We start from the raw sequence: 22723 nt of genomic DNA, 5'->3' as shown, positions 1-22723 counted from the left end.
GATGAAGGATCACATGACGCTGGGAGAAAGTGTGTGGGGGAGGCTTTCCCTGATTTGGCTTAGAGGCTGACAGACACCCTGATTCGCCAATTAGGGGCCAGTAGGAAGGCAGCTTGCTATGTTTAGAGAGAATAAATTTCATTCTGTCTTCAGCTTGTGACCATGACCCGGAAGGGTGTTGTCTGTGGGTGATGTGGCAGTGTCTCATAAAATGCTATTAGAGACACAAACCACTAATCTAGTGTGATAGGGAGACTATTAGCAGAGTATAGGGAAGTGAATAAAAATATATAATTGGTTATATTTTAGGGACTTTGATCAGGGAAATTATATAGAGAGAGTGAGGGACTGATCAGTTTTGGCAGCTTCGCCGAACTTTGTCATAAAATTTGATTTCTTACGAATTACTTCGTCATGAACTGCTTTCCATTGTATGGAGCAGGAGCACGCGCAATGACGAGGAGTGACGATCGCTCCATCCCCATAATTTAACCCCTCAGATGCCTAGTTCAACGCTAATCGTGGCATCTGAGACTCACATTCATCTCGGGGTTAAAATATATATATACTCACCTCCTCCACTTGATCGCTGAATGGCTATTTGCTCCCGTCTTGATCAAAGAAAACCCACCAAAAAGACCCGCGGCAAGTGTGATGACGCTCCCATGTGACATCATCATGCTTGCTGCAGGTCCTATGGTGGGTTTTCTTCCATTAAGATGAAAGAAGATAGCATCTCTGCGAGCAAGTGGACAAGGTGAGTATATCTTTTTTTATTTCAGCCACTATTTTAGGGAAAATTGATTCGCTACAAAAAAAAAGTTTTTACAAAAAAAAGAAATATTGTAATAGCCTGTTTATAACTGTTTTTACTAGAAAAAATTACTCGTTCTATTACTGAAAAATATCATATAGTTCAAAGACATTTACTGAAATTTTTTTATTGTTATACCTATGTTAGTGAACGTATCACTGAAACAGACCATGTAGCTGAAACATATTTTTCTGCAAAAATTGCATTCTCTTACCTGTTGCGGCAAGGTGCTGGAAGGGGTGTATATCTTACCCAGAGTCTTCAGCTGGGTGAGACAAAAGAATCCAGAAAACTGTATTTGTTTCAGCAAAGGTTTAGTTTGGTAGAGGGACCTCCTAGCCTGAGATAATCCCAATTGTAGTAGCTGGGATCATACTGGAGGAATAAGAGGCCTTGGACTGACAGTCAGAGTCAGAGCCTGGAAGCTGGTGGACCTGTGTACTGTGAAACTTCTAATCTCCCTGTGTTTGGGGAAAATCTAGGTGAGGAAAACCTATGTTTAATTAAACCTTAGGCTTTAAACATGGCGCCCGCTTGCGTGTGCAGCAGGTGCCGTAGCCGACAGGTCTCTGCTGTTTCAAACAGAAGACTCCTGGGTCTAATAATGCAGATCATAGTCATTTAAGCCTTTAGATGCAGTGGTCAAGTGTGACCGTGTAATTAAAATAGTGAAAAACCCGGATGCACACGCTTTGCGGTTAAAACCCCCATGCAGTAATCGGGGAAGCCAGTCATTCATTTTAATACACCAAGTTCCAATATTGGTCAGCGAGTGCCAGGCCAACATAGGATATCATCAAATTCAGCTTGTACTGTCATTCTATGGGAATACAGTATAAGCTGTAATAAATCTAAGTATTGCATATTGTGGCTATAAAAAAATATTGAAAAAATACATAAAAATTTAAATAACCGCCTTTCCCTAGAATAAAAAAATAAGTACGTAACCAATAAAAAAATATAAACATCTTAAGCATCACCATGTCCAAGAAATTTAATAATATCTCTATCTTTAAATTAAATTACAGTTTGCATTTTTGACAGCACTATTTAATAATTTGCATATCAAATTCGTGATTTTTTATTCATATGCCCTATAATAACATGCTTGGACATCAGAAGCATGCAAAATGAAAGAGCCAGGCCTTGTCATCTGAGAGTTAGAATGTGGATAGTAGATCAAAGTCCAGTAGCAGCACCAGCCATGCAACCATTAGTAGTAGTAGAAGTATCAATAGTATACCACAGTGCTCCCTGGATTCTTATAGTCACAACATTATTATTGAGGAAAAATAGGATGAGATTATGAACTAGTGTCACTACCAGTGTCAGCAGACTCAATTCTCTGTGTCACATGACCAGACAGTGCATTGTGTGACCAGGAAGTGGGGGGTATTTAACCACCTCAGCCCCCCCTAGCTTAAACCCCCTTAGGCTACTTTCACACTTGCGTTGTTCTTTTCCGGCATAGAGTTCCGTCACAGGGGCTCTATACCGGAAAAGAACTGATCAGTTTTATCCCCATGCATTCTGAATGGAGAGTAATCTGTTCAGTTTGCATCAGGATGTCTTCAGTTCAGTCGTTTTGACTGATCAGGCAAAAGAGAAAACCGCAGCATGCTACGGTTTTCTCTCCGGCGAATAAAACTGAAGACTTGCCTGAACGCCGCATCCGGCATTTTTTCCCATAGGAATGAATTAGCGCTGGATCCGGCATTCAGAATACCGGAATGCCGGATCCGTCGTTCCGGCATGCGCATGCGCAGATCGGTAAAAATGTGAAAAAATGTACAAGACGGATCCGTCGGTCCGCATGACAAGCGGAGAGACGGATCCGTCCTTGCAATGCATTTGTGAGATGGATCCGCACCCGGATCCGTCTCACAAATGCTTTCAGTCAGCGGCAGATCGGCGGATCCGGCGGGCAGTTCCGACGACGGAACTGCCCGCCGGATCACACTGCCGCAAGTGTGAAAGTAGCCTAAATGACCAGACCACTTTTTACAATTCTGCACTACACTACTTTCACGGTTTATTGCTCGGTCATACAACTTACCACCCAAATGAATTTTACCTCCTTTTCTTCTCACTAATAGAGCTTTCATTTGGTGGTATTTCATTGCTGCTGACATTTTTACTTTTTTGTTATTAATCGAAATTGACCAAAATTTTTGTAAAAAAATGAAATTTTTCACTTTCTGTTGTAAAATTTTTCAAATAAAACTACATTTCTATATAAATTTTTCTCTAAATTTATTGTTCTACATGTCTTTGATAAAAAAAATGCAATAAGTGTATATTTATTGGTTTGCGCAAAAGTTATAGCGTTTACAAACTATGGTACAAAAATGTGAATTTACGCACTTTGACTTTCTGAGCACCTGTCATGTTTCCTGAGGTTTTACAATGCCCAGAGAGTAGAAACATCCCACAAATGGCCCCATTTCGGAAAGTAGACACCCTAAGGTATTCGCTGATGGGCATAGTGAGTTCATGGAAGTTTTTATTTTTTGTCACAAGTTAGCGGAAAATGATTTATTTTTTATTTATTTATTTTTTTCTTACAAAGTCTCATATTCCACTAACTTGTGACAAAATTTTTTTTTTTACATGAACTCACCATACCCCTCACGAAATACCTTGGGGTGTCTTCTTTCCAAAATGGGGTCACTTGTGGGGTATTTATACTGCCCTGGCATTTTAGGGGCCCTAAAGCGTGAGAAGAAGTCTGGAATCCAAATGCGTAAAAAATGCCCTGTGAAATCGTAAAGATACTCTTTGGAATTTGGGCCCCTTTGCGCACCTAGGCTGCAAAAAAGTGTCACACATGTGGTATTCCGTACTAAGGAGAAGTAGGGCAATGTGGTTTGGGGTGTATTTTTACATATACCCATGCTGGGTGAGATAAATATCTCTCTAAAAGACAACTTTTCCAATTTTTTTATACAAAGTTGTCATTTTACAGAGATATTTCTCTCACCCAGCATGGGTATATGTAAAAAGACACCCCAAAACACATTGCCCTACTTCTCCTGAGTACGGCAATACCACATGTCTGACACTTTTTTGCAGCCTAGGTGCGCAAAGGGGCCCAAATTCCAATAAGTACCTTTTATGAGGGCATTTTTAGGCATTTGGATTCCAGACTTCTTCTCAATCTTTAGGGCCCCTAAAATACCAGGGCAGTATAAATACCCCACAAGTGACCCCATTTTGGAAAGAAGACACCCAAAGGTATTCTGTGAGGGGCATGGCGAGTTCCTAGAATATTATTTTTTTGGCACAAGTTAGCCGAACTTCCCGTAAATGTTCGGGTTCGGGATCCGAACCCGAACCGAACTTCGTCAAGAACCCGAACCCCATTGAAGTCAATGGGGACTCGAACTTTTGGGCACTAAAAAGGCTGTAAAACAGCCCAGGAAAGAGCTATAGGGCTGCAAAAGGCAGCAACATGTAGGTAAATCCCCTGCAAACAAATGTGGATAGGGAAATGAATTAAAATTTAAATTAAAAAAATAAAAATAAACCAATATCAATTGGACAGAGGTCCCATAGCAGAGAATCTGGCTTCACGTCAGCAGAGAATCAGTCTCTTCATGCCATAGCAAAGAATATGGCTTCATGTCAGCAGAGAATCAGTCTCTTCATGCCATAGCAGAGAATCTGGATTCATGTCAGCGCAGAATCAGTCTTCATGTCATAGCAGAGAATCAGGCTTCACGTCACCCACCACTGGAACAGGCCACTGTCACACATTTAGGCCCCGGCACCCAGACAGAGGAGAGCGGTCCCGTAACAGAGAATCTGGCCTTATGTCAGCGCAGAATCTGTCTTCATGTCATAGCAGAGAATCAGGATTCACGTCACCCACCACTGGAACAGGCCACTGTCACACATTTAGGCCCAGGCACCCAGGCAGAGGAGAGAGGTCCCGTAACAGAGAATCTGGCCTTATGTCAGCGCAGAATCTGTCTTCATGTCATAGCAGAGAATCAGGATTCACGTCACCCACCACTGGAACAGGCCACTGTCACACATTTAGGCCCAGGCACCCAGGCAGAGGAGAGAGGTCCCGTAACAGAGAATCTGGCCTTATGTCAGCGCAGAATCTGTCTTCATGTCATAGCAGAGAATCAGGCTTCACGTCAGCCACCACTGGAACAGGCCACTGTCACACATTTAGGCCCAGGCACCCAGGCAGAGGAGAGCGGTCCCGTAACAGAGAATCTGGCCTTATGTCAGCGCAGAATCTGTCTTCATGTCATAGCAGAGAATCAGGCTTCACGTCACCCACCACTGGAACAGGCCACTGTCACACATTTAGGCCCAGGCACACAGGAAGAGGAGAGAGGTCCCGTAACAGAGAATCTGGCCTTATGTCAGCGCAGAATCTGTCTTCATGTCATAGCAGAGAATCAGGCTTCACGTCACCCACCACTGGAACAGGCCACTGTCACACATTTAGGCCCAGGCACCCAGGCAGAGGAGAGAGGTCCCGTAACAGAGAATCTGGCCTTATGTCAGCGCAGAATCTGTCTTCATGTCATAGCAGAGAATCAGGCTTCACGTCAGCCACCACTGGAACAGGCCACTGTCACACATTTAGGCCCAGGCACCCAGGCAGAGGAGAGAGGTCCCGTAACAGAGAATCTGGCCTTATGTCAGCGCAGAATCTGTATTCATGTCATAGCAGAGAATCAGGCTTCACGTCACCCACCACTGGAACAGGTCACTGTCACACATTTAGGCCCAGGCACCCAGGCAGAGGAGAGAGGTCCCGTAACAGAGAATCTGGCCTTATGTCAGCGCAGAATCTGTCTTCATGTCATAGCAGAGAATCAGGCTTCACGTCACCCACCACTGGAACAGGCCACTGTCACACATTTAGGCCCCGGCACCCAGACAGAGGAGAGGTTCATTCAACTTTGGGTTGCCCCGCAATATAATGGTAAAATGAAATTAAAAATAGTATTGAATGAGGAAGTGCCCTGGAGTAGAATAATATATTGTTAAGGGGAGGTAGTTAATATCTAATCTGCACAAGGGATGGACAGGTCCTGTGGGATCCATGCCTGGTTCATTTTTATGAACGTCAGCTTGTCCACATTGGCTGTAGACAGGCGGCTGCGTTTGTCTGTAATGACGCCCCCTGCCGTGCTGAATACACGTTCAGACAAAACGCTGGCCGCCGGGCAGGCCAGCACCTCCAAGGCATAAAAGGCTAGCTCTGGCCACGTGGACAATTTGGAGACCCAGAAGTTGAATGGGGCCGAACCATCAGTCAGTACGTGGAGGGGTGGGCACAGGTACTGTTCCACCATGTTAGTGAAATGTTGCCTCCTGCTAACACGTTCCGTATCAGGTGGTGGTGCACTTAGCTGTGGCGTGTTGACAAAACTTTTCCACATCTCTGCCATGCTAACCCTGCCCTCAGAGGAGCTGGGCGTGACACAGCTGCGTTGGCGACCTCTTGCTCCTCCTCTGCCTTCGCCTTGGGCTTCCACTGGTTCCCCTGTGACATTTGGGAATGCTCTCAGTAGCGCGTCTACCAACGTGCGCTTGTACTCGCGCATCTTCCTATCACGCTCCAGTGTAGGAAGTAAGGTGGGCACATTGTCTTTGTACCGGGGATCCAGCAGGGTGGCAACCCAGTAGTCCGCACACGTTAAAATGTGGGCAACTCTGCTGTCGTTGCGCAGGCACTGCAGCATGTAGTCGCTCATGTGTGCCAGGCTGCCCAGAGGTAAGGACAAGCTGTCCTCTGTGGGAGGCGTATCGTCATCGTCCTGTGTTTCCCCCCAGCCACGCACCAGTGATGGGCCCGAGCTGCTTTGGGTGCCACCCCGCTGTGAACATGCTTCATCCTCATCCTCCTCCACCTCCTCCTCATCCTCGTCCTCCTCGTCCTCCAGTAGTGGGCCCTGTCTGGCCACATTTGTACCTGGCCTCTGGTGTTGCAAAAAACCTTCCTCTGAGTCACTTTGAAGAGACTGGCCTAAAAGTGCTAAAAATGACCCCTCTTCCTCCTCTTCCTCCTGGGCCACCTCCTCTTCCATCATCGCCCTAAGTGTTTTCTCAAGGAGACATAGAAGTGGTATTGTAACGCTGATAACGGCGTCATCGCCACTGGCCATGTTGGTGGAGTACTCGAAACAGCGCAACAGGGCACACAGGTCTCGCATGGAGGCCCAGTCATTGGTGGTGAAGTGGGTCTGATCCGCAGTGCGACTGACCCGTGCGTGCTGCAGCTGAAACTCCACTATGGCCTGCTGCTGCTCGCACAGTCTGTCCAGCATATGCAAGGTGGAGTTCCACCTGGTGGGCACGTCGCATATGAGGCGGTGAGCGGGAAGGCCGAAGTTACGCTGTAGCTCAGACAGGCGAGCAGCGGCAGGGTGTGAACGCCGGAAGCGCGAACAGACGGCCCGCACTTTATGCAGCAGCTCTGACATGTCGGGGTAGTTGCGAATGAACTTCTGCACCACCAAATTCAGCACATGCGCCAGGCAAGGGATGTGCGTCAAACCGGCTAGTCCCAGAGCTGCAACGAGATTTCGCCCATTATCGCACACCACCAGGCCGGGCTTGAGGCTCACCGGCAGCAACCACTCGTCGGTCTGTTGTTCTATACCCCGCCACAACTTCTGTGCGGTGTGGGGCCTGTCCCCCAAACATATGAGTTTCAGAATGGCCTGCTGACGTTTACCCCGTGCTGTGCTGAATTTGGGGGTGAAGGTGTGTGGCTGACTGGATGAGAAGGTGGAAGAAGAGGAGGAGGAAGCTGAGTAGGAGGAGGAGGAGACAGGAGGCAAAGAATGTTGCCCTGCGATCCTTGGCGGCGGAAGGACGTGCGCCAAATAGCTCTCCGCCTGGTGCCCAGCCGCCACTACATTTACCCAGTGTGCAGTTAGGGAGATATAGCGTCCCTGGCCGTGCTTACTGGTCCACGTATCTGTGGTTAGGTGGACCTTGCCACAGATGGCGTTGCGCAGTGCACACTTGATTTTATCGGACACTTGTCTGTGCAGGGAAGGCACGGCTCTCTTGGAGAAGTAGTGGCGGCTGGGAACAACATACTGTGGGACAGCAAGTGACATGAGCTGTTTGAAGCTGTGTGTGTCCACCAGCCTAAATGACAGCATTTCATAGGCCAGTAGTTTAGAAATGCTGGCATTCAGGGCCAGGGATCGAGGGTGGCTAGGTGAGAATTTACGCTTTCTCTCAAATGTTTGTGAGATGGAGAGCTGAACGCTGCCGTGTGACATGGTTGAGATGCTTGGTGACGCAGGTGGTGGTGTTGGTGGTACATCCCATGTTTGCTGGGCGGCAGGTGCCAACGTTCCTCCAGAGGCGGAGGAAGAGGCCGAGGCGGCGGCAGCAGCAGCAGAAGAGGCCAAGGCGGCAGCAGCAGAAGATGTAGCAGGGGGAGCCTGAGTGACTTCCTTGTTTTTAAGGTATTTACTCCACTGCAGTTCATGCTTTGCATGCAGGTGCCTGGTCATGCAGGTTGTGTTACGGTTCAGAACGTTAATGCCTCGCTTCAGGCTCTGATGGCACAGCGTGCAAACCACTCGGGTCTTGTCGTCAGCACATTGTTTAAAGAAGTGCCATGCCAGGGAACTCCTTGAAGCTGCCTTTGGGGTGCTCGGTCCCAGATGGCGGCGGTCAGTAGCAGGCGGAGTCTCTTGGCGGCGGGTGTTCTGATTTTGCCCACTGCTCCCTCTTTTGCTACGCTGTTGGCTCGGTCTCACCACTGCCTCTTCCTCCGAACTGTGAAAGTCAGTGGCACGACCTTCATTCCATGTGGGGTCTAGGACCTCATCGTCCCCTGCATCGTCTTCCACCCAGTCTTGATCCTTGACCTCCTGTTCAGTCTGCACACTGCAGAAAGACGCAGCAGTTGGCACCTGTGTTTCGTCATCATCAGAGACGTGCTGAGGTGGTATTCCCATGTCCTCATCATCAAGAAAAATTAGTGGTTGTGCGTTAGTGCATTCTATCTCTTCCACCCCTGGGGAAGGGCTAGGTGGATGCCCTTGGGAAACCCTGGCAGCAGAGTCTTCAAACAGCATAAGAGACTGCTGCATAACTTGAGGCTCAGACAGTTTCCCTGATATGCATGGGGGTGATGTGACAGACCGATGGGCTTGGTTTTTTATGCGCCATCTGTGCGCTTTCTGCAGAAGACTGGGTGGGAAATAATGTTAACGTGCTGGATCCACTGTCGGCCACCCAATTGACTAATGCCTGTACCTGCTCAGGCCTTACCATCCTTAGAACGGCATTGGGCCCCACCAAATATCGCTGTAAATTCTGCTGGCTACTGGGACCTGAGGTAGTTGGTTCACTAGGACGTGTGGCTGTGGCAGAACGGCCACGTCCTCTCCCAGCACCAGAGGGTCCACTAACACCACCACGACCATGTCCACGTCCGCGTCCCTTATTAGATGTTTTCCTCATTGTTCCCGTTCACCACAATTTTGAGAATGGCAAATTTGGGAATGCTTTTTCAACCCAGAACAAAAAGTCTGCTTTTACGGTCACTACAAATAACTTGACCAGCTAAAAGTGCAGATTTGGTTGAATAGAGATGTGAGACCTGTTTTTTTTTTTGCGCTGTGTGACAGTTATAGGTTTAATCACAGAATGACACTTCTATCAGCACGCTAGCGTGTGTCTTAGGTTTTTCTGAATGACACTATCAATACCTTCAATGTAAGATTTTCTTTTTGGGATAGATTTCAAGTAGGCCTCAAATACCACAAACTAGTTATTTTCAGAATGGCAAATTTGGGAATGCTTTTTCAACCCAGAACAAAAAGTCTGCTTTTACGGTCACTACAAATAACTTGACCAGCTAAAACTGTGCAGATTTGGTTGAATAGAGATGTGAGACCTGTTTTTTTTTGCGCTGTGTGACAGTTATAGGTTTAATCACAGAATGACACTTCTATCAGCACGCTAGCGTGTGTCTTAGGTTTTTCTGAATGACACTATCAATACCTTCAATGTAAGATTTTCTTTTTGGGATAGATTTCAAGTAGGCCTCAAATACCACAAACTAGTTATTTTGAAAATGGCAAATTTGGGAATGCTTTTTCAACCTAGAACAAAAAGTCTGCTTTTACGGTCACTACAAATAACTTGACCAGCTAAAACTGTGCAGATTTGGTTGAATAGAGATGTGAGACCTGTTTTTTTTTTGCGCTGTGTGACAGTTATAGGTTTAATCACAGAATGACACTTCTATCAGCACGCTAGCGTGTGTCTTAGGTTTTTCTGAATGACACTATCAATACCTTCAATGTAAGATTTTCTTTTTGGGATAGATTTCAAGTAGGCCTCAAATACCACAAACTAGTTATTTTCAGAATGGCAAATTTGGGAATGCTTTTTCAACCCAGAACAAAAAGTCTGCTTTTACGGTCACTACAAATAACTTGACCAGCTAAAACTGTGCAGATTTGGTTGAATAGAGATGTGAGACCTGTTTTTTTTTGCGCTGTGTGACAGTTATAGGTTTAATCACAGAATGACACTTCTATCAGCACGCTAGCGTGTGTCTTAGGTTTTTCTGAATGACACTATCAATACCTTCAATGTAAGATTTTCTTTTTGGGATAGATTTCAAGTAGGCCTCAAATACCACAAACTAGTTATTTTGAGAATGGCAAATTTGGGAATGCTTTTTCAACCTAGAACAAAAAGTCTGCTTTTACGGTCACTACAAATAACTTGACCAGCTAAAACTGTGCAGATTTGGTTGAATAGAGATGTGAGACCTGTTTTTTTTTGCGCTGTGTGACAGTTATAGGTTTAATCACAGAATGACACTTCTATCAGCACGCTAGCGTGTGTCTTAGGTTTTTCTGAATGACACTATCAATACCTTCAATGTAAGATTTTCTTTTTGGGATAGATTTCAAGTAGGCCTCAAATACCACAAACTAGTTATTTTCAGAATGGCAAATTTGGGAATGCTTTTTCAACCCAGAACAAAAAGTCTGCTTTTACGGTCACTACAAATAACTTGACCAGCTAAAACTGTGCAGATTTGGTTGAATAGAAATGTCAGGTCTATTTTTTAGGCGCTGAGTGACAGTCTCAACTTGCCCCTGATGTAATATATGGCCAAAAAATAACCACACTGTTGATGGTTAAATGCACTTGGGTGACACAGGCTCAGCCTGCAGCTGATGTAGTATATGGCCAAAAAATAATCAGACTGTTGATGGTTAAATGCACTTGGGTGACACAGGCTCAGCCTGCAGCTGATGTAGTATATGGCCAAAAAATAACCAGACTGTTGATGGTTAAATGCACTTCGGTGACACAGGCTCAGCCTGCAGCTGATGTAGGATATAGCACAAAATAACCACACTATCGATGGTTAAATACACTTGGTGATAGCTCGTGCTGGCGCACCACAAGTCACAAAATGGCCGCCGATCACCCCAGAAAAAAAGTGATCTAAAAACGCTCTGGGCAGCCTCAAAAAAGTGAGCAAGTCAATAATAGCACTTCAATGATCCACAGCTGCAGATCGATCACAGAATGAAGTCTTTTGGAGGAGTTAATCTGCCTAATCTCGCCCTAACGTCGCAGCTGCAACCTCTCCCTATACTGATCATAGCAGAGTGACGTGTGGCGCTACGTGACTCCAGCTTAAATAGAGGCTGGGTCACATGGTGCACTGGCCAATCACAGCCATGCCAATAGTAGGCATGGCTGTGATGGCCTCTTGGGCCAAGTAGTATGACGCTTGTTGATTGGCTGCTTTGCAGCCTTTCAAAAAGCGCCAAGAAAGCGCCGAACACCGAACCCGAACCCGGACTTTTACGAAATTGTTCGGGTTCGGGTCCGTGTCACGGACACCCCAAAATTCGGTACTATACAGTTCGGGTTCGCTCATCCCTACTTACAAAGTCTCATATTCCACTAACTTGTGACAAAAAATTAAATTTTACATGAACTCGCTATGCCCCTCAAGAAATACCTTGGGGTGTCTTCTTTCCAAAATGGGGTCACATGTGGGGCATTTATACTGTCCTGGCATTTTAGGGGCCCTAAAGCGTGAGAAGAAGTCTGGAATATAAAAGTCTAAAAAAAATTTACGCATTTGGATTCCGTGAGGGGTATGGTGAGTTCATGTGAGATTTAATTTTTTGTCACAAGTTAGTGGAATATGAGACTTTGTAAGAAAAAAAAATATATATATACAGTACAGACCAAAAGTTTGGACACACCTTCTCATTCAAAGAGTTTTCTTTATTTTCATGACTATGAAGGCATCAAAACTATGAATTAACACATGTGGAATTATATACATAACAAACAAGTATGAAACAACTGAAAATATGTCATATTCTAGGTTCTTCAAGGAAGCCACCTTTTGCTTTGATTACTGCTTTGCACACTCTTGGCATTCTCTTGATGAGCTTCAAGAGGTAGTCCCCTGAAATGGTCTTCCAACAGTCTTGAAGGAGTTCCCAGAGATGCTTAGCACTTGTTGGCCCTTTTGCCTTCACTCTGCGGTCCAGCTCACCCCAAACCATCTCGATTGGGTTCAGGTCCGATGTCTGTGGAGGCCAGGTCATCTGGCGCAGAACCCCATCACTCTCCTTCATGGTCAAATAGCTTTTAAAGTTTTCCCAATTTTTCGGCTGACGGACTGACCTTCATTTCTTAAAGTAATGATGGCCACTCGTTTTTCTTTACTTAGCTGCTTTTTTCTTGCCATACTACAAATTCTAACAGTCTATTCAGTAGGACTATCAGCTGTGTATCCACCTGACTTCTCCTCAACGCAACTGATGGTCCCAACCCCATTTATAAGGCAAGAAATCCCACTTATTAAACCTGACAGGGCACACCTGTGAAGTGAAGACCATTTCAGGGGACTACCTCTTGAAGCTCATCAAGAGAATGCCAAGAGTGTGCAAAGCAGTAATCAAAGCAAAAGGTGGCTACTTTGAAGAACCTAGAATATGACATATTTTCAGTTGTTTCACACTTGTTTATGTATATAATTCTACATGTGTTAATTCATAGTTTTGATGCCTTCATAGTCATGAAAATAAAGAAAACTCTTTGAATGAGAAGGTGAGTCCAAACTTTTGGTCTGTACTGTATATCAATTACCGCTAACTTGTGGCAAAAAAAAATAAATCTTCTATGAACTCGCCATGCCCCTCAAAAGTGATCTTTATAGCGCCCCAGCGATTTCACTGTGTTTTTGCAGTGATCAGAAAAAATATATATTTCTGTCACTGCGGTGGGGCGGACTGAATGCAAGTGTGCGCACAAGATCAGGCCTGATCGGGCGAACACTGCGTTTTTTGTAGAGCCTATAGAACATGTCCTATTCTTGTCCGCAATTGCGGACAAGAAAAGGCATTTTCTATATAGTTCTGGCAATGTGCGGATCTGCAAAAGGCGGAAAGCACATTGCCGTTGTCCGTGTTTTGCGGAACCGCGGTTTCCGTGTTTTGAAGATCCGCAAAACACATACGGACGTCTCAATGGAGCCTTACAGGGGGGTCATCAATGACAGGGGGGTGATCAGGGAGTCTATATGGGGTGATCACCCCCCTGTCATTGATCACCCCCCTGTAAGGCTCCATTCAGACGTCCGCATGTGTTTTGCGGATCCGCGGATCCGCAAAACACATACGGACGTCTGAATGGAGCCTTACAGGGGGGTGATCAATGACAGGGGGGTGATCAGGGAGTCTATATGGGGTGATCACCCCCCTGTCATTGATGACCCCCCTGTAAGGCTCCATTCAGACGTCCGTATGTGTTTTGCGGATCCGCGGATCCGCAAAACACATACGGACGTCTGAATGGAGCCTTACAGGGGGGTCATCAATGACAGGGGGGTGATCAGGGAGTCTATATGGGGTGATCACCCCCCTATAAGGCTCCATTCAGACGTCCGTATGTGTTAAGGGGGTGATAAATGACAGGGAGGTGATCAGAGAGTCTATATGGGGTGATCAGAGGTTAATAAGGGGTGAATAAGTGACAGGAGGGGTGTAGTGTAGAGGTGTTTGGTGCTACTTACAGAGCTGCCTGTGTCCTCTGGTGGTCGATCCAAGCAAAAGGGACCACCAAAGGACCAGGTAGCAGGTATATTAGACGCTGTTAACAAAACAGCGTCTAATATACCTTTTTGGGGTTATAAAAATCACATCTACAGCCTGCCAGCGAATGATCGCCGCTGGCAGGCTGTAGATCCACTCGTTTACCTCCCGATCCTGTGAACGCGCGCTCCTGTGTGCGCGTGTTCACAGGAAATCTTGCGTCTCGTGAGAGGACGCGCCGATGCATCCAGGAGGAATAACCCGGCGCCCGCAGGACGCAATCCTGCGTTAGGCGGTCGGGAGGTGGTTAAACAGGGAATCTGCTGGTCATAGAGTGCTTGGTAACGGTTCTATATACCTCACTTGCTTTGGAGTGTGGATTGTTCTTACCTCCTGACTTTGGATACTCCTTTTGACTCTGATTCTTAGATTCTGATTTGGCTTTTCTGCATCTCCTGGTATGACCGTGGCTTGGTTCTTAGACTTGCTTCTGCCTGATGTACTGTATTTGGGCCAGGACTTGACCATTCATGCATGACCTTGGCTTGGAATTTTTAAGTGATCTGTTCTCAGTATTTGTGTGCCTTCCTGTCGCTTTGTTTGTTTTTTCCCTCTGCTTAACCTTGGTAAGCGTCAGCACGTAAATAAGCAAGGACCGTCGACCAGTTGTGATTTGCCACTTAAGGCAGTCATGCAAGTAGGCAGGGACAGAGGTGTCGGTGGTATTTAAGGTTCTCTTGTTGCCCCTGTACCAATTGGATGGCTAACTCCTCCTCTCTGTCAAAACAGTCAAACACCGTGCCTTGGAGTCGTGGTCACAGCATTCCTCCTGCCCCCCCTTGGAACCCTCAGTTTCAGATTCATCCTCTGTATCTTCACGGCACTCTAGTGGGGAGCCTTGCTTATATGCTATGGAAAATAGGATATTCTTCTTGGTTATGACTTGTGTAAGAAGCATCAACATTAGTGATTATACTGGCAGGATGAAGAGTTTCAAGGAGAGGTGAGTGATGGGAAGATGAGAGCTGTGATAATGACTTTCTGTTTGACAGGACCTGGAAGTTTAATCAAGATACGGATAAAGATGTGAGACCAGAGCAGGAGGGTGGTGGCCACTGCGTCAAAAGCAATAAAGTGCAGAGGCAATGTATGTACTGTAAGTCTAGCAGTTCCCAGGAAACTGCCAGGGCCAAATCTTCTTCTATTATGGTCAGCTTGGGAACTGGTGATGCTCCTGATATTCTGGGCAAAGGCTCAAAATATGTCAGAACTAAGCCAAGCTTGTCTGTTGCTAGCTCTGTGTGGAGAGTCTGAGTATCTCCCATTTGGCAGTTTTTCCCCATAAGACAAAAGCATTGCCATGTGCAAGGTCTGCAGGATTAAAATAAGCCGTTGGCGTACAATCACAAACATAGGCACCATGGATCTATTGCAGCACATACGCCGGCATCACCATTTACTGTGAGAAAATAGAACAGGCCACCAGCTAGCGCAACAAGAGTGTCCTCCTTCTTCTGGTCTCCTTTGTGGCAGCCAGGTTGCATTCACATGCAGTAGTGTCCTTGTGTCATTGTCATTATCAGTTATTGCTTCTCTTTCTCAGACTACTCCTCCTTCTCCTGCTAGACTCCATCGTCAGCTTCAATATTAGAATTTGTGGTCAGAAAACAACTCTACACACCCAGCAATCCACTAGTGCACAAGCTTGACTCCCACCTAGTCAATTTAGTGGTGGTGCAGTCGCTGCTGTAGCATTGATTGGATTTTGCTGACTTTCAGAAGTTAATGGCAGGCTCTCAAAGGAGTAAGAGTTGCTTGGGTAGGAGGATTAGACTGATGATGATGAAACTAGCCATGATGAACGATCAGGAGGCATTTCAGAAAAACTGGATCCTCAGGCACGCTGGCAAGAATGGCAAGCTGTATGCTTGTTTTTTTTAGATAATGACGTATCATTCACATGAAAGAATCAGATAATTACTAAATAGCCATGCTTTTTTGAACCTCTCTATCAAAGAGCAAAGGGGGGATGTTTTTTAAAGGGAGGACAAATAGTTTTATTACCAGGATTTTAGATGAGCAAAGTTTTGAAATATTAGATTCAGCTTCTTCACCAAATGTCACAAAGAAATTTGATTTGTGGCGCATTTCTTTGTATGTAGCAAGCGCAATGATCGCCAATGATTCATTGCTGATTGTGGCATCTGAGGCTCCAATTTACCATAATTTTCGCCCTATAAGATGCTGTTATGGGGCATCTGTGGATGGCACTGTTATTGAGGCATATGTGGATGGCACTGTTATGGGAGCACATGTGGATGGCACTGTTATTGGGGATCATTATGGGGGCATCTGTGGATTGCACTGTTATGGGGGCATCTGTGGATGGCATGACACTGCTATGGGGGGATCTGTGGATGACACATATATAGCATCTTATCTAATGTGTCATCCACAGATCCCCCATAACAGTGTCCCTGTGTAGTGAATGGGGGCTGGCATCTGGTTTTGTAATGGCAGCGGGGCCCGGTGCAGTCACTTTATTCTACTACACCGGGCCCCGCTCACAGTAGTATAATCATATCTAACTTGTAGGTATTGTTAAACTATTCAAATATCATCTGAAATCCAGCGCTTTACTTACTACTAACTTCGTAGCAGCCAGGAGGCCGGGCGGGCGTTCACAGCGTGACTCACTATGTCACACACCTGCGCCACCTGCTTCATTCATAAAGTGGGTGGAGCCATTACAGAACCAGATGCCGGCCCCCAGCCCCTCCTCCCTCTCAGCCGATACACCCGAGGGCCACAGCATTCGCCCCATAAGACGCACTGCTATTTTTCGCCCACTTTTGGGGGGAAAAAGTGCGTCTTATAGGGCCAAAAATACGGTAGGTCTTACAGGGGTTAATCAAGGTAAAAAAAATTTAAATAAAAGCTTACCTTATCCATTTGCGCAAAGAGGCCATCGTGACAATCTTGATTAAAGAATTTTGCACAGTTTCTGCAATCAAGATGGCCATGATGGCCTCTTCGCATGCAAAAGGTTAAGGTAAATATGTTTTGTTGTTTTTTTTTTGTTTTTTTTTTACTGTCATTTCAGGGGAAATTGATTTGTTACCACAAAGTGCTAGGAAATTTGGCATTGCGGCATATCAACTTTTTCCTGAAATTTGGATCGAAGTCCACCTCGGATACTCGTATTCACTCAACACTAACCAGGATACACTGTGTACACAGCTTGCCACAGCTTTCAGCAAGCAGACACCTGCTGCCCTTGTCTCTGACCAGGAAGTCCCTCTCCACTTCTGCTGAGTCACCCACCTCCCGACATGTCAGCTGCCAAGAGCAACAGAAACAAGAGCAAACAGTTCAGTATCATCAACATGAAGCAATTTTTCCAAAGTCAAATCTGCGGGTTGACACAGTCGTTCCCCACCCAGTGCTGTATCAGGGTCTAAATCTAATGAATCAGTTGGCAGATTCGATTCACACCTGAATCCACTCTACCTGAATCGAAAGTGCTCCAAGTGTCCTGAAAAATTGAGTATGACATTCTGTGGTCTCCTAGGACTTTTCTCTTGTCCCTCTCTATTTTGCCTGAATCGAATCGCCGAAAATTCAGATTTGGATGCAAGTTGAATTTTTTTTTCAAAATTTTGGTTGAAATTGATTATTTTAGATTTGATTTGGTCATCTCTGATTTCTACTTTTAACTCTTTTCAGTCAAAAACGCCCTGTATGGAAAATAAGATCTGTATTTTTTATACAAAGGGTTATATTCATGCACATTTGGCCCAACTCACCAGTCTGGTTGGAGATCTCGCCTTCTGCACAGGGGGCACAGTAGTAGCAGCATTTCTGTTTTCCTTCCAGTGGGACTTTCCTGTGTCCGGGTAGACAACTCTCACTACAGGCGGAGCGCGGTGTCTGGAATTGTCATATATTTAATGCTTGTATTTTGGCTCTCAAGGATTTGATATTTTACAATTTTTATATCTAAACTGTTATTTCTGTTTTGCTGTTTTACTTTAACTCCATAACAACCAGGTGCCATACAAGTACGGTGCTTGGTCCTGGCCTGTAATCCTGATCTCTGTAAAAGTCAGGGGCAACCAGGGACCCTGTGGAGAAGACAGAAGAGGGTTATTACTACTTCTGCCTTCTCCCTTTCTTGTTGCATAACACTGCATGAGTGCTATGCAGTGAATAGAAGAAGCAGCTTGGCGATCAGGTGATGTCTGGGTGGACCAGGTATAGCAGAGCTGTAGGACCCTGATCTGTTCTGCCTGTGTTCAAAGCCCTACACATGGGGCTGTTTCCCACTATAACTTTGGATGTCCCTGTTACAGTTAAAATTTGAGAGTGCCAGTGTCCCTCAGAGGTCTTTTAATGACCTGTTGGAGGACATTGTGCATCCAAAAAATAATATAAGAAAAAATATCCACACTAAAATGATTTCCATAGTTCCGCAGTTCCTACAAAACTATACATATTATATATCAAAATAACCAATATGAAATAGGGAACCCATTTTAATAATTTATTTTAGTGTAAGTTTGCAATTCTGAGAAAAATTAAAGCTATTAAAGCTATAGTTTGAAAAAAAAATACTTTCTTTTAATTATTATTATTTTTATTAGAAAATCAAACAGTAAATTTCGATACAAAATAGAACATCAACATTAATATTTCTATTTTCCCCTTTTAACCTTTACTCCCCCAATCCCTCCCAGCTCCCCTCTCTTTGCGATGCGTCTCTTATCCCCCCCGTCAACAAGACGGGAAGGGATATTGAGGAGGTGGAGGCAGGAAAACTTAAAACTTCCAGTCTCCCCATACCCTAATCCATTTTTCCTCAGAATTTCTTTGTTTATATAAAATATTTTTATATCTTTTGATCTTGTTCACGAGGTTTAACAATAAGTTTATACTTGGAGTATTTGATGAAAACCAAGCCCGTGCAATCAAAAGTCTCGCCAAAAACATTATTTTGGTCAAAAGAATCCTTTTGTATTTATGACAATATACCTTGGATAGGTCACTCTGTATCCAGCATTCCACTGTAAATGGAATCACCACTTCCAATTTTTGGATGATAAAGTTATGAATTGACCTCCAGTGTTCTATTAGTTTGATACAAGTCCAAAACATGTGTAAATAATCAGAAGTGTTTCTTAAAACACATTTGTTAAGCCATACAGGTGGAATATAAATTATATGCAAAATATGAAATTTAACCAAAACGTGATTAAAATTATGAGACACTAATCCTAATTTCAATCCAATCCAATCATTTAATTGAATCATTGGGCAGTCGATTCCCCAGGACTTTTGTCCGGGAGAACGTATATTATTAAATCGTGCTTTAAGTAAACATTTATAAAGTTGAGAAATCTTAACCTTTTATCAAATCGTTCAAAAAAGTGGAAGTGTCTATCTCAAGAAAAAGTTTTCCCTTTATACTAGAGAGTGCCGAACGTAACTGAAAATACCTAAACCAAGAGAGATTAAGTATATTTTCTCTTTGTGCTAACTCCAAAGACGGGAGTGTAACCCCATACTTAACCACCTGGGCAACATGCAAAATATTATATTTTTGCCAGTACTAATCCCCAGCCAGTTCATCTAAATGATAATTATACCAAAGGTGTGTACAACAAAGGGATCCCTTTTTTCCCCAACCAATCTTTAATAGTACTCCAGGACTTAGTAAATAGCTTCGTAGCCAGACTATAGTCCTGTTGGAGATTAATTAATTGGCCAGATTCCAATAAAATTAACATAGTGTCATGCGGAGATCTCCTCACCAAGGTTCTTCAGAGAGGGCTTTTCTCCCATTCACAAAATAACCATAACTGGGAAGCTAAAAAATAGCCCTTGAAACAGGGAAGGTTGAGCCCTCAATGTTCAATGGGCTTGTAGAAGTATTCCAATTTAAGCCTTACTCGCTTACTCCCCCAGAGTAAATCATTAATAATTCTCTCAATTAATTTAAAGAACTTATCTTCAATCCATACTGGGGAATTCCTAAGGACATAGAGTAATGTGGGCAAAATCACCATCTTCCCCAAGGATAATCTGTAGGCTCTAGATAACGGAAGTCGGAGCCATATAGTTATCTTTGATCTCAACTTTCATACTGTATCTTTTTCTTAAAGTAGAAATATTACTAATAAACACTTTCCTCATAAAGGCCTTGAATGCATCCCATACAAAATGGGTCCTTGCTGAGTTGTAGTTGCTATCCCCAAAAACCTCTATCTCCTGTTTAATCAATTCATGGTTATCCATTATGGAAATCCAATGAGGGTTCAATCTAAATGGGGGTCTTATACTGTGGTTATTATCCACCATACATACCTCAATAGTGAAGAGTGCATGGTCCGATAAAGCCCCAGCTTCATATTTCATTTGTTTAACATCTTTCAAATAATTTTTTATTTATCAGGGGCAAATCTATCCTGGACATAGAATTCCCGGATTTACTTACACAGAAAAATGCTCTTTTCCACTTCCCCAAATATCCCCATACATCCAAAAACCCTGATTCCTGGCAAAGCCGTGCCAAGTGGGACCCTTGAGGCGAGGTATACATATCGCCCACCATGGAAATCCTATCCTTCTCTGGATTAATAACAAAATTAAAGTTCCCCTTCACTATATAAAGACATTCAGGCCACTGATCCATAAAAGTTGATAAAGAATTAAATATATAAATAGAAAAGGTAGGAGGAATATAAATAAAGGCCAAGATACATAATTTCCCATTAGGTTTTCCATAGAGAAAAACAAATCTCCCCTGCTTATCGATGGAGGATGCCCGGCAGACAAAATCTATTCCTTTATGGATTAAAACTGTCACTCCTCTAGAGTAGCAAGTAAAAGTGCAATGAAAGGTCTGTGCAGCCCATCACCTGCCGAGACGCGGGATCGCCCCATTAGTGAAATGGGTCTCCACTAAACTAACAATCGCTGGGAAATGTCTCTGAACCATATCACAGACCGCCTGTCTTTTTAACTTGTCCCCAAGACCCCGAACATTCCAGATTAAAATTTTAACCGACATCAATCAGCCAACAAATTTTCGGATTGAAAAACTCCTCACAGTTCCTACCCCCTCCCCCACAAACCTGAGAGACACATCACAACCCAACCTACAAACTATAATCCCCCCTACTTTCTTGGTGTTAAAAAAACAGTCCTGCAAACTCTGCCTTCCAAAAACCATAATGCGCTCCTTTCCTACTGCGCCCTGCCTTGTGGCCATACAGCAGTTTACGACCACATGTGGGGTGTTTCTGTAAACTACAGAATCAGGGCAATAAATATTGAGTTGTGTTTGGCTGTTAACCCTTGCTTTGTTACTGAATTTTTTTTTATAGAAATGGAACATTTGACAAAAAATTGAAATTCTGAAATTTAATCTCCATATTCCATTAACTCTTGTGGAACACCTGAAGTATTACCAAAGTTTGTAAAATCAGTTTTGAATACCTTGAGGGATGTATTTTCCAAAATGGGTCTCTTTTTTGGCATTTCTACACTAGGGGTGCATCGGGAAGGGGGGGGGGGGGGAGGCTTGAAATGGGACATGGTGTTAAAAAAACAGTCCAGCAAAATCTACCTTCCAAAAACCATATGGCGTTCCGTTCCTTCTGCACCCTGCCATGTGGCCAAATAGCAGTTTACAACCACATATGGGGTGTTTCTGTAAACTACAGAATCAGGTCAATAAATATTGAGTTTTGTTTGGTTGTTGACCCTTGCTTTGTTAATGGAAAAAAATGATTAAAATGGAAAAACTGCCAAAAAAGCGATTAACATGGGTTAACAATGTTTGTAAAATCTGTTTTGTATACCTTGAGGGGTGTAGTTTCTAAAATGGGGTCATTTTTTGGTGGTTTCTATTATGTAAGCCTCACAAAGTGACTTCAGACCTGAACTGGTCCTTAAAAAGTCGGTTTTGGAAATTTTCTGAAAAATTTCAAGATTTGCTTCTAAACATGTAAGCCTTCTAACATCCCAAAAAAATTTAATGACATTCACAAAATGATCCAAACATGAAGTAGACATATGCTGAATGTAAAGTAATAAGTATTTTTGGAGGCATTACTATCTATTATAAAAATAGAGAAATTGAAATTTGGTAATTTTTCCAATTTTTTTTATAATTAAAAATGAAATGTTTTGATTCAAGTACAATATGTGACGAGAACACAATCTCAGAATGGCCTGGATAAGTAAAAGCATTTTAAAGTTATTACCACATAAAGTGACACAAGTCAGATTTGCAAAAAATGGCTCTGTCAGAAAAGGGGAAATGGCCCGGATGTGAAGTGGTTAATGTCCTTTTCCTTGAGATGTTTTATAACCTCTATGTAGCTACTATTGTTGATCGAGCACCAAAGTGCTCGAGTACTCGGGCCGAACACCTCGGGATGCTCAGGTGCTCTATGGAGCACAATGGAAGTCAATGGGAGAACCCGAGCATTAAACCAAGCACCCCCTGCTCTTTAGAGGGGAGTTTGTCTGGTTCATATAAAAAGGTCAGAAATCGATGGAAACACCACCGAAATGGTTCGGGAACAGTATGGGGAGAATGTCTAAATGCATCTTAGACTTCCAGGTCGCTGCTGGGAACGATGTTGTCCGAGTAGTACACCACATTTACAGACTGACACTAAGGCCTCCTGCACACGACCGTTGTGTGCACCCGTGGCCGTTGTGCCGTTTTCCGTTTTTTTTCGCGGACCCATTGACTTTCAATGGGTCCGTGGAAAAAACAGAAAATGCACCGTTTTGCAGCCGCATCCGTGATCTG

The 22723-nt window shown here is 44.0% G+C and overlaps 1 protein-coding gene across 1 annotated transcript in view; it reads right to left on the bottom strand.

Moving 5' to 3' along the window:
• LOC120998923 (taste receptor type 1 member 3-like) overlaps positions 1 to 22723 on the bottom strand; it is a 108260-nt gene that overhangs the window by 5047 nt on the left and 80490 nt on the right. Inside the window, exon 5 of the mRNA XM_040429801.1 lies at positions 17706 to 17829. Within this exon, the coding sequence (XP_040285735.1) occupies positions 17706 to 17829 (124 nt within the window). The remainder of the gene's footprint in view (positions 1 to 17705; positions 17830 to 22723) is intronic.

Source organism: Bufo bufo, chromosome 4, assembly GCF_905171765.1.
Source record: "Bufo bufo chromosome 4, aBufBuf1.1, whole genome shotgun sequence".
Taxonomy (NCBI): Eukaryota; Metazoa; Chordata; class Amphibia; order Anura; family Bufonidae; genus Bufo; species Bufo bufo.
This window is presented reverse-complemented; position numbering and strand designations above follow the sequence as displayed.